This window comes from Notolabrus celidotus, chromosome 7 (assembly GCF_009762535.1).
Source record: "Notolabrus celidotus isolate fNotCel1 chromosome 7, fNotCel1.pri, whole genome shotgun sequence".
NCBI lineage: Eukaryota > Metazoa > Chordata > Actinopteri > Labriformes > Labridae > Notolabrus > Notolabrus celidotus.
In genome coordinates this window covers 25,972,681-25,985,702 of record NC_048278.1, presented here as the reverse complement: position 1 = coordinate 25,985,702, position 13,022 = coordinate 25,972,681, and the positions used below count along the sequence as shown (strand labels likewise).

The window sequence follows — 13,022 nt, the reverse complement described above, 5'->3', positions numbered from 1 at the left end:
TGAATGAATATGTGACCTATATTTTCTGCTTTGCTACATCATGCTCGAACATTCCAATCCTATAGAGATGAAAAGTTTTACAAAGAGTCCGTTGGTATCGCAACGCACCATAAAAGAAGCCAGACCCTCAAACATTTAAAGAAAAAGGATCAGTTTTCACTCATGCTCCGTTTTCTGCTTCTTTCAGTCACTACTGATCAAAAGAAACAAAGCATTCAATATTGGACTCATGAATCTCGCCTCTCAAACATCAAGAATATCTACAAACCAGGCTTATTATGAGAGCTGAGATAGTTTAAGTTGAGAGTGGATAGATATTCAAAGAGTCTCTGACAGTTTGTTCATGTTAGGAAAAAAAAGCGTTGATACACTAAAGGATTAAACGCAGACTGTAATAGTATGATTAAATGCTGCAACTACCTTCTAATACTTCCAAATATGTTCATACACTGAGCTAATTCCCTGCATATCACTGTGATTATTAAAGCAAATCTCAGCCTGACTCATGTGTAAATGTTGACTATATTCAATATTAACTGGAGCTCCATGTGTGTTTGTGTCGGTAGGATGTGAAGGCCGTGGTGACTCACTCGGTTCAGAGTGGCATACACTCTATTGGAGGCGTGCAGGTCCTCTTCCCTCTGTTTGCACAGCTGGATTACTGCCAGCCCTCCAGCCACGAGCTGGACACCTCTGTCTGGTAAACACACAAACACACGCACACTTATTTATCTTTGTCCTGTTGCATCAAGCCACGGCGACACACACAAGTGTAAATATTTCAGCTGGTAGTGCCACAGCTTTACTCCCGGATAGTGTTGTCCCTCAGAGGAAAATACTGTACTGTTATCCTGATTTGAGAGAATGTTATGCTGACACTGTTTAATACTGGCTGCTGCAGTTCAATCTTCAACATTTACTATGAGGAAATTCTGTTATCAATGAAGTACTCTCATCGAGGTATTTAACTCATGACAACACAGTCACTTTTCACACCACAACAGAAGGTGTGTGTTGTTTTCTGCTCTCTAGAGGAGCTTTATGTCAAGTCTGAGGATATAATTAAGTTGATGTCATCAGGGTGATTTAAGTATAAGCTTGAGACTGAAGACCTGAAGGGGAATCCTGTATTATTGACAGGGGGTGGAGCTTTAAAGATAAAGGCCTTTACCAGGTGGAGTGTCCAAAAAAAAAGCTGCACTATGTGACGTGTAGGTTCAAATATATCTATACGCTTTTTTTTACTCAAAGGGACAAGAGGATTTGAGTTTTCCCTCTCTGTCACAGTAGAGACATTCTTTGCTAGCATTTCCCCCTTTGCGTTCATCTGCCTGTTTAATCTGAGCCTTTTTATTAGCCTGCTTTTATTTCAATATTTAAATTGTGAATGGTAAATGGACTGCGTTTATACTGCACTTTTAAATATTTGCAATATGCAAACACTGTTGTTCTTGGGGAAACACATGTATGGACTTCAGATTGACTCTAGAGGAGCGGTTCATGGAGGCACAAATTCAAGTTTGAAACTTTGATGAAGTTCTATTTTTCACTTAATGATATTTTTTTATTATTTACGCTAAATACACAAAGTGTACAAAAACCCTGTGTAATATGCAAAGCAAATAAGCTTCATCCATAACCAATTACCTCAGCCCTTTCCAATCCCAGTGTGAGAGTCAGAATTTCATATTGCTTTAATTTACATAATTCTGCCATCCTGGTGTGAGAAACAAGCAGGTGCTGCAACTCAGGTCATATATTATATAGTTTAGTGTTTTAATTCCATCTCTCCAGCTCACAGACTTTATGGAGGTGCAGTATTAAATCTGTTGAATGCCACTTTAAACATTGCTCTTGTAAATACTCTGATCTGAGATCATTAGATGATGTTTTAAAAAATATCAGATTACTTTCTCAAGCTAATCAACAGTTATATCTCTATGATAAACTCAAATTAGGTCATCAATGTCAGTATCCGATATGGACAGTATACAGACAGACCAAACATTTTGTTATCTTCAGCGATATCTGTCAACAGTTTGTTTTTTATCTCTGTGAAAGAACATTTAGCTCAAGCTCTGACATAAAAATCCCTACAGTAAGCAGTCTGCTTTATGTTTCCTACTTTTGATGTACTGCTGAGTTTGGAAGCTGTGAGTGCCATCTTGCTTGTAAATAGCAAGGTTGTTGCATCCTTCTGCCCTCAAGGTGATGCTAACCGGAATCTGTCCTGCTAACAAAACGGGGACACGACACCCTCATTCAATCACATTTCATGTAGGATATGCCCTTCACCGTCAGGGCTTTGTCAGCAGTTTACATAGATTATTGTCACTGTCTAACTCTCTCTCTCCCTCTCTGCATCTGCTTCTCAGCTGCACTTTGCTTTCCTTCGTGATGGAGCTCTTAAAGAACTCTGTGGCTATGCAAGAGCAGGTCCTGGCCTGCAAAGGCTTCCTCGTCATTGGCTACTCTCTGGAAAAGGTGAGACAAAACTCAAATTGGTTCAGCTGGCACAGAAATACACTAGAGAGCCATCTCCCAGTGCGACGATGAGGCTGATCTTCATTCCCTTAATGCTGCAAGCACACAAAAACAGGCTCGCACAAACACCAACACTTAATATGAGGCACGCTTTGTTTCCCCTCAGCTGTATTTGGAGGTCACAGCTGGCCTGTGTGCTTGTTAGGCAGAAGAGGAGCTCCTTCTCATCTTTCTCTGCATGTGACCTTTCCCTCCCCTCCCCTGTGTCGAGCCTCATTCACCCCTTTCTGCTTTCCACATCTCTGCCTCCTTCCACTGACATATCGCCCTCTCCTTTTTTTTCCCCTCTACCTCCTATTGTGCTCCTATCGCACTTTCTGTCTGTCTGTCTGTACTCCAGTCTTCCAAGGTGCACGTGACGCGGCCCGTCCTGGACATCGTGCTGGCCTTTTCCAGATATCTTAGCAATTTGCAGAACGGCATCTTGCTGCTCAAGCAGCTGTGTGATCACATTCTGTTCAACCCTGCCATCTGGATTCATGCCCCTGCCAAGGTAACATTTACACACACACATCCCCCCCCACACACACTTACACACACACACATACACACACAACAGCACAGTATTCTGAATCTCACTTTTTTAAAAGATGGCAATATGTGTGCGAGCAGTCAGATGAGACACAGATCTGTTACCTCTACATGCTCACTTAGAGACCTGAACTGTCATAATCAGCCTCTCCTGCTCTGCACAGCCCTGGCCTACTTTTTATTTTCAGTGATTCAGAGTTCACATCAGAGTCCAAGGTTATTTCTCAACCTGTAACTGACTGCCTGCTGTTTAAATGAGGAAGGCTTACTTACAACCCTTAGGGGCTTAGAAGCATCTACTTTCTTCCCTAAATCTATGACACACTCAAACTGGATGCAAGCATGTGTTTTATATATGTGCTCTATGTTTTGCAGGTGCAGCTAACACTCTACACTTACCTGGCGACAGAGTTCATCAGCACAGTGACCATCTACAACACCATCCGCAGGGTGGGCACTGTGCTCCAGGTCATGCACACACTAAAATACTACTACTGGGTTGTGAACCCTCAGGACCGCAGTGGAATCGTGCCCAAAGGCCTGGGTGAGGATGTAGAAGAACACTAATCTGTACTGTTTATATGATGTAATGCAATAAAGGAACACTACACCCAGTGGTGTTTACATCCCTCATCTAGCTTTCATTTTAAATACACAGTATGCACAGATCATGCATGTCAAGGCAGACTTTAGAAGCACATGCTTTGTGCATAGATAAAGCAGATGCACAAATGTGAACTCACACTGCAGCGACACTCGTTGACATTGTAAGTGATAAATCAGCTGCGGAACTTTGCTATTGAGAGAAAAAATAATCGTAAAATGAATAAAATAAAATTAATCATGCTTAGTTAATGATTGATTAGCTGCTTTCAAAAGCCATTGTTTTATGCTTGATGTTTTCAGATGGTCCAAGGCCAAATGACAAGGAGCTCTTTCCTTTGCGGGCCTTTCTTTTGTTGTTTGTGAAGCAGCTCATAATGAAGGTAAGTCCATGAAGACAAAGACAGACACCTACAAACTAAACACAACACACTCACTCACTTAAGGAGGTGCCCTGTTTAAATTCCAAGTGATCTTGAATGAGGAGTTGCTGGTACTCACTGATGTACTCACTGATAACATCTCAGATGCAGTCAGCTTCACATGAGCAGAATCTTTGCACAAGGCTTCACAGCAAACAGCTGTTATCGTGTTTTTATTTCTGTTTTCTGTTTTTTTATTTAGCTTCTGGTGTCTTTGGAAAGTATTGTTGTCTTGCAAGCCTGTGTGTCTCAGCAAGTTATTTACACACTACACAATTAAGTCAAACTCATGTGTGAATCATATGTTCTAGGATCATGGAGTGAAAGAAGACGAGCTACAGAGTATCCTCAACTACCTCCTTACCATGCACGAGGTAGGTTTATCCTCGAGTGCTGTTGTTTATGTAGCACCCACCACCAGAGGGCAACACAACCCTTCAGTACTCTGCTCTTTCGTCCCACCATCTGATAAGCGGAGCAGGAGCCATCCCTGTTTCTGAAGGCAGCATCACTGTTTCTTGTTATTTTGTATGCCAGTCAGCGAGCCTGACAGGAGTGGTTTTGTTTACCGTGGAGTGATGAATAACAACTGAATCAGTCAGATCAGTCAGAGAGGCAGTGAACCTTGTAAGAATAGAGGATGATTACAACATGGCCTGAAAATGTTCCTAACATGTTGCAGGCCCTTGTTTTATAGAGCAGCAAATATTCTGACTCTAGAGTTCAAACGCTTGTGATTTTTTTTTATTATTTCTACTGGTTTTTTTCCGGTTTTTTTTCAAGCTGGTACCACATGTAGTTAACTAATAAGAATGAGCAGTATCAAATAATCTACATATATTTGTCTTATACTTTGTGCGCGCACAAAAACACATCTTAACATGAATTATCGCCCCTATAAGTTGACTCACTTCATCTTGTGTGTGTGTATATATATACATTCTGGCCTTTTCTTCTCTGCCTCTCAGGATGATAACCTCATGGATGTGCTGCAGTTGTTGGTGGCATTGATGTCTGAACATCCCGGGTCCATGATCCAGGCCTTCGACCAGCGGAACGGGATTCGGTAATGATCAGGGTTTTTGATGATTTGCAGATGTTCTCACAAGTTTGTTTTTTTCTTCACTGTTAAAATAGCACCAGTGGGAGAAAATTACAAAAAGTATCACAGCCTAATTTTTTGGTCGCTAAGTTTAATGCAACACTTAATTAAAGAGTCATTGACTCGTTTTTTTTTTGTGTTGAACTGATGGAACTATAATTTGAGAATGTTTTTTGGCTGCTTGCTAAGTCTTCGAAGTAGAGCTACAAGTTTGTTTTGAATTAATTTTACACTTCAATTATTTTACGACTTCTTTTAACTGAAATTTAATTTGCTATTTCTTTTCCACAGTGTGATTTACAAGCTCTTGGCCTCAAAGTCTGAACCAATTCGAGTGCAGGCACTCAAAGTTATGGGCTACTTTCTGAAATACATGACACCAAAGTAAGTACAGTCACAGACGACAGTAAGGATTGTATTTCCAGGGAATAAAAGTGGTCTGAAAAAGACTATATAGTTCACTTTGTGTTAGAAATTTGAAATTATTCATAAAGAAAGATCTCTAATAATGATAGAGTGTAAAATAACAAAAGGAAGGAGTTTAATTTAGATAATTGTAAAAAAAAAAAGCTCTTATATCTACCATTAAAAATGTAGAATTAAAGCTTTCCATCTGATCTTCCTAAAGTTAATGCCATTCTTCTTTTGTTTTTTTTATATTGCATTTATCATTTAAAAATAAAAGTAAGAACTGTAATTATTCTTTCTAGAAACACAATAACAAGAAAACCCTGTGTGCAGAAAAGTCTTAAGTGGCTGTATTTATCTGACACAATTAGAACAGGTTACATTGATGTGAACTCTTTTCCAGCTACAGGCCTGTGTTAAAATACACTACAATGAATAAGTAATTTCTGAATTTTACCAACACTTCTTTATAGTTCTTTTTAACATACCTCTACATGTGACTTGTTAGCGTTTATTTTACTATTATTTATGTGTATGAAGTAAATAAGGTCATACTGAAGGCTGTCAATAACATACGTTATCCCTAAGAAGACCTGTTTGTATCTTTTATTAAGAGTTATGAGCACAAGAAAACTCTCTGGACCTCATGACAGTGTTTTAATTTTGTTACCCAGCTGCACTTTGACTGAGACAGACTGAGAGAGTTAACCACTCACATGTACTTTTAATTTAAGCTACAGTGCTAAAATAAAAGTTGAGCTGTAATCAAAGATGAAAGCGATGAAGGCTTTTCTGTGAAGACCTCTTTTTACTCAGGCAGCATGGATTCTCTTTTTCATTTCCTCCATGTCAAAAGTCAGCTGGAGCTCAGCTGATTTATGTTTCTGCAGATTTCAACCTCTGCAACTCTTTGAATCATCAAAAACTCACAGATTTCTCTGTTGTCATTTCCTAGAAGTTTTTTTGTAGGAGTTTTAAAAAATATTTTTCAAATAAAAATTCCACTAGTGGTGAATCAGTGCTTTTAAATCAAGACAAATTAGTTTTTTGTTCGTTTATATTTAATTTAATTCAACCAGGAAAGCCTACTGAGATTAAAAATCTCTTCTATGAGAGAGACCTAGCCAAGGTACCAGGTACATCATGTGACAGTTTAGAAGAACTAGTCTTCTCAAACATTGATGATTTGACGAATACTGATCTGTACTAACCGACCTGTGATCTCTCGCTACCCTGATCAGGAGGAAATCTGAGGTCATGTTGAGTCATGGCCTCTTCTCGCTGCTCACTGAACGCCTGATGCTCCATTCAAGCCAGTTCACAATGACAACCTACAACGTACTCTTTGAGGTCAGCCGTCAGCATACACACACACACTCCAAAAATCACTGAAGGCTTTAATAACTTGTTTATTTTACTGCATGATGGTATTCATTTATCTACTTTTATAGCCTTCTTTATTTTGATTGTTAAGTCCCATTTTCCCATCATAATCTACAATAAAACGTAATGAAAAATAATAAATTGTATGTCTTACTACCTGCAGACACTTGATCAAAAGTTATTTCTCCATGTAGGACATGATAGTGAAACATATCCACAGCTTTGTGTGTTCTCGGCACGGTTTGTTTCTCTGTTATTGTTTGGACCGATGTGGATATTTACGACTCAAATCCCCTCTCTGTCCCCTGGTAGATCCTCACAGAGCAGATCTGCACTCAAGTGATCCATAAACAGCATCCGGACCCCGACTCCACTGTGAAGATTCTCAACCCGCGTAAGTGCCTCCTCTGCGCCACACTACTGTCCTAAATCATCTCCTTCACCGTACCCTTCTACATACCCATTGCTCCTCACTGCACCAGAGGATATATTCCCTGTGGAGCCGTGCGATCGCTCTGTACAGTCAAACAAATGAAAGGCATAAATTTTGCAGCCGGAGGGTATTCTCACACAACCAAACGTCAGATGTAAACCTAGCATGGGGACGGTCTGTTTGACAAATGTACACACATCTGTGAGGTTTATTGGAAGTTGGTATCATGCTTGAGGTTTAATTTGCATATAACGGCATGATGAATGTAAGAAACTTCCACTAATTTAAGTTTGCTATTTCATGTATTTTTTATGCATTCAATTCGTTTGATCATTGATATAATTTAATCAAAAATATTGTATTGCTTTTTCTTAGTTCAAATTCATTAGTAAAGCTCATACAGTATTTGAAAGTACTGATTTTTTGTCCACATTTTTTTTCTTTATTTTAATTTTATAATTAGACTTTAAAAAATGATTATTATTTTATGCTTTATAATTTATAATTAATTATATGATTTATGTTTATTGGCCCCCAAAAATTGGTGAATAACATTTATAATTTAATGTGAAGTAAAAGTACATTTAAATACATGCATACTGTGAAAACATAGTTTTCAGTACTCTGTTATTGTATACCGACACTTATATATATGTTAATATTTACATTATATATATACACATTTTTTTCCAACCGCGCCATTATGAGACGAAAGTCTTGGTTCTTGAAATGCTGCAGCATAACAAGCTAGATTTCCAGGCTTAGATCAGTGTTTTCTTGATACATTTTTTTACTTCCAGTTTAAAGTCAGCTCAAAAAGTATTTTTCTATTTTGAAGCCGTAAGTATTCCTTTCAGTTTCAAAAAGAAAACATCCCTCTCTTTTATACCGGTGCCTCCACACATACATTCACCTTGTGCACACACTCGCAGAACATCTTTAATCAGTTTGAAATCCAAGCACTTGGTACAATCACAACCAAGGTTTACTTCCAACCAGCCTTAATCTGACAAGGCCCCGCTGTAGTCACACTTTGATTATCTTAAGCCTTTATTGTGTTAAAAACTCTCCGATCCAACCATCCTAGACAGGCGGTATATATCATCGAAACCCTGTACGACTTTTTCACATGTGAGCGCATACTATGGAACGTAGAGCGGGGGTCTGTTTCTCCTTTACCGTGCATTCTCTTGATTTAATCTGTGACAAACTCCCAAAATGGCCCCCTGATTGCAGTCTTTAGTAACGTCAGAGCCAATCAAACAAACCGAGGAAGTACCGTTTCCCTCAAATTAACTCAAGGGAAAGAAAACCAAGAGCAAATGGAAAAAAGAAGGGAATACGCCATCCCTCCGTCCTCATTCCCGGTACATGCTGGGGTAATTTTCTGGCGGTAAAGGTTCAGCGACTCATAATTTGAGTGACTAAGGCGTAGAAACAACACAACCGTCTGCTGGGGCAAAGGGGCATCGGTTAGCGCCAAGGTCTGGAGAGACAAGTGAAATCCAAGCCCTGCCGTCTCTCTGTTCAAAGCAAATGAACATTGACACTGTCTAGATAATTCATCTAAACAGTCAGTCTCTTTGGTTTAACTGAAGCCAAGCCTCCAAGAGAGGGTCTGTGTCTCTGGATCTCCTGTTTGAAACAATACCAAAACCATTACAGTGTGATAAAGATCAATGGCTCTGCCTTTTTTTTTTACTCTCCTCTGTTCTGTTTTTCTTACCACAGGCGTAGATTTTCAGGTGTGTAGCTGCAAAATAGTTTGTGACACAATGATTTGCACATGTTGAGACCAATGTATGATTTAGTTGTTGATTTGTGCAGTTTTTCCCTTTGTGCCACATAGCTGCTTTTATTTCCAAGCAAAATGATGGAGGTTTCCAAATCCAACATTTTTTTATTATAATCCTTGAAAATACAACCTTGTGCTGTAAAGTGAATGATATTACTAAAACAGACGTTCTGTTTGAGCAGGAGAGGAAGTTTGGTGATATTTTTGGGCACTTCTGTCATTCTTTTTCTCCTTAACTATGAACATATTTTCTATAAACAGAATGTGTATGTTTCTGCTGATGTTTCTAGAAATCTTGAAGGTAATAGCTGCTCTGCTGAAGAACGCTCCCCCATCCCCCGAGAGCATGGAGGTGCGCAGAGTTTTCCTGTCAGACATGATCAAACTGTTTAATAACAGCCGAGAGAACCGCAGGTAAGACTCCAACAACTTCCCGAACGCACGCTACAATCCACCCAGTTTTCACATGCCTGTTGGAGTCCCGTCCAGAGCTAAATGGTACTGTTTTGTTTCAGGAGCCTGCTGCAGTGCTCAGTGTGGCAGGAGTGGATGCTCTCTCTGTGCTTCATCAACCCGCGCAACACTGAGGAGCAGAAAATCACAGAGATGGTGTACGCCATCTTCCGCATCCTGCTCTACCACGCCATCAAATACGAGTGGGGCGGCTGGCGCGTCTGGGTGGACACCCTGTCCATCACCCACTCCAAGGTCAGAGCGCTCATTATAAGCACGCACGTCCCATACACACTATCATACACACACTTTAAACACAGCTTTGTTTATCTTTCTCTGTGGATCTTCTTCTATCTCCTCATTTGTTAAATTTTTGGTTCTTTTATGCTACTTTTCCGGTTTCTCTTTGTTTCACCTCACACGCTCTTTATCTCTTCTACGCACACGACAATTCTGCAAATGTTTCCGCCAAAGCATTCAGCACGACTGTAACTGTGACCCTCCTGCTTAGTTCAAATCCAGCAGTGTTCAGTCTAAGACTTCAGCTCTGTCACAATTATGTTTAGGTAAAGTGTGACATCATGCACTCTGTGAAATAAGAAATTAGAGCGCGTTATCATCTGACCCTCTGAGCCGCAGTTTAGGGTAGCACAGAAATTCAACCTTGCCTCTTGGTGCCCATCTGATTAAGCTGTAGAGGCCATGCTGTGGTTACAATTTAAAAGCTAGTTGAGGTACAAACCAATGAGAACGAGCCCCTCTACTCCTGTATTTATATTTCGAGTCTCTTTCTTTCACGTTGTGCAGATAAAAATAAACTTCTGGCACTTCTTATTTCCAAAAGCTGAATTTAAAATACTACTTTAGAAGCTCACTGTTGATATCACATTACCTTACTCTGCTCCAAAGCAGTGAAGTAATTGAGGTTGGTGTCAGATTGTGGTCTGGGAGGTTTTTAAACCCCGGCAGATTGAACGGTGAGTTGAAGAAGTGCTGGTGATGCGAGACGCTTCACTGTAGCGTGGGGGTGCTATGAGCGTTGGCGTCCAGTAGGGGGCACAGATAGACTGCTGAGGAGGATGAGTCACACCAAGGCAGCAGTTAGCTGGATGGTGTGTGTGTGTGTGTGTGTACGCTCCATGCTTAGTACTATAATATCTCTGCACACCTCTTAACACTGTAACTAACCTGCAGGGAAAGAAAACAAACCACGTCTAATGAGGTTCCATATCAGGATTTGAGGGCCTAATATATGGAAAACAGTCACTAAATTTTAGATAATGTAAAATTTTACACAGATGTTTTTTAACTTCAGAGGTTTGAGTGATATCCTTTTTTGTAGTTCATAAAAAACTGTTAAAATATTCACAAATACACCTCTGTTTTCTGTGACAGAGAACTGTTGCATTGAATTATGATAATTGTATGAGCATAAAAAATATTTAATGTTAAAATGAAAGATTACACCTATTTATGTTGCACTTTCCTTCACATAGGATTTAATTCCCTTCAATCCTTGGTTCCTTCCGTTCAAATAGCCGCAGTGTTTTCGGGGTCTCACCTTGCTGTGTAACAAAGTGCAGAAACTGTTTATTGTTCTTCGTACACGACAGGCTGTAATTGCCCCTTTTTTCCCCTATAATTGCACAAGATTAATGCTGTTTCTTCTTGGCTCTACTTACAGTTCCCAGCACTTGTTTAATAACAGAATCTCACACACACTGTTTGTGAATAAACCCATGCACTTGTAAGATGTGAGATACACAATCACACACAAATACTCACACACATTTCCTGCACGGAGCCCAGACCCCGCCTGTGAGTAGGAGAGTTGCAGTGGGATCTAGCCACCAAGATACATGCATCTCCTAGAAAAAAAAAAAAAAAAAAGCTAAAGAAACTCAATTGCAATTTTATTGTCCCGTTTGATAGATTTCCTGCCACCTTTGTAGCACCAAAGCTGTTTGTCACTGTTGCTCTCTCCTCCCACTGCTGCAGGGCTGCATGCACGCGCTTGATAGTGTGTGTGTGTGCGCATGAGTGTCTGTGTTTGTGTGAATGTGAGTTACCAGGCACATTTTCTCCTTGCCCTCCTTTTCTCTTGGGCTCTAGGAAGCCCTTCTCTCCGAGCCCATTGAATATTCATCGGAACCGTGCAAGAACAATCAGAGAAACAAGGCCTCATAAATACAACCAGCCCTCTGGGAGCCTCTTCATAAGTGCAGACATGCATTCACAAATACATATTTGCACACATATCCTTAACATGGACGTTTTGATTCAGTCATTTCATGTGTATACTACTTCATAGTCCTCAGTTTGGCTTATTAAGAAATCATAGGATTAATACTGAAAGCCTGTTTCTGCCTCTTTGCTGGCAGACACTCTTCATGCCTTAGAATTTGTCTATGAATGAGAATCTCTGTACTGCATTTTTTATTAGTGTGTTTTAAGAAAATATTTCTTAATGCTTTGTCAGCACAGTTGATAGGAAATTACCCAAGTGCAGTTATGAAAAAAGATTAAAAACAGACACAAAATGATAAAACAAGCAGTCACCTGTTTCGGCATTATTAAATATACACTGCACAATTTGAGTTTCCTATTTCTGCTCAGTTTCCCCTCTTCCCGGCTTTTATTGGCTATAAAACATTGGATGTTAAACTCTTTATATTCACTGACACCTGCTAGAAATTCTTGTTGGAGCAATTGTACTTCTCAGACTTGCAGGCTAGGAATGAGAGAGCTCTTTTCTTCGTAAGTAGCCAGTTAGTCAACAGATTGACTTTATGAAAAAGAACAGATCTTTCTAGTTTTTGTCCAACATGCACATTAGTAAGTATTAAATGTGCATATTAGTGGGAAAGATGCTTGATTTGTGAGTTGCAATTGGCTTGTCATGTCCACACTCGTTAGCTCAAGCCATTCTTGTTCCCATGAGCTGAGATGGCTCACTGATCATTTAAAGGTTTTTCATTTCCATCATATTGACTTTGTTGCCTCACACCAGAGTAGGAGGAGGCTCTGAAAAACTGGCGATGATTGTATGTATGTCTATGTGTGTGTGTGTATTTTTATGTGTAGGTATCCTTCTATGTCAGTCACTAGAAAGTCAGTCTATCTGCATGTGCCTCTCTGTGAATAGACAGATGTTCCTGCAGGTGGGCACGCTGACACTACAGCCCCCCCACTCTCAGCCCACACACACACCCACCCAAGGTGCCCCTCGTCCATCTCTGCACACAAATCAGTTTGAGAACAAGGAGTTCTCCAAAAGAAAAAAAACGGGGCATGAAGGTCCCTCTGTCCTTTCGGTCTCCTACTGTCAGCTAACTTAATTATACACGT

The 13,022-nt window shown here is 39.9% G+C and overlaps 1 protein-coding gene across 4 annotated transcripts in view; it reads left to right on the top strand.

The window, feature by feature from the left end:
* lrba (LPS responsive beige-like anchor protein) overlaps positions 1-13,022 on the top strand; it is a 231,454-nt gene that overhangs the window by 55,016 nt on the left and 163,416 nt on the right. For all 4 annotated transcript variants that reach the window (XM_034687798.1, XM_034687799.1, XM_034687797.1 and 1 more), the window contains exons 10-21: positions 567-700; positions 2,376-2,484; positions 2,885-3,037; positions 3,451-3,619; positions 3,982-4,061; positions 4,412-4,474; positions 5,069-5,166; positions 5,494-5,586; positions 6,852-6,960; positions 7,306-7,387; positions 9,512-9,635; positions 9,737-9,929. In XM_034687798.1, coding sequence (XP_034543689.1) covers positions 567-700; positions 2,376-2,484; positions 2,885-3,037; positions 3,451-3,619; positions 3,982-4,061; positions 4,412-4,474; positions 5,069-5,166; positions 5,494-5,586; positions 6,852-6,960; positions 7,306-7,387; positions 9,512-9,635; positions 9,737-9,929 — 1,407 coding nt within the window. The remainder of the gene's footprint in view (positions 1-566; positions 701-2,375; positions 2,485-2,884; positions 3,038-3,450; positions 3,620-3,981; positions 4,062-4,411; positions 4,475-5,068; positions 5,167-5,493; positions 5,587-6,851; positions 6,961-7,305; positions 7,388-9,511; positions 9,636-9,736; positions 9,930-13,022) is intronic.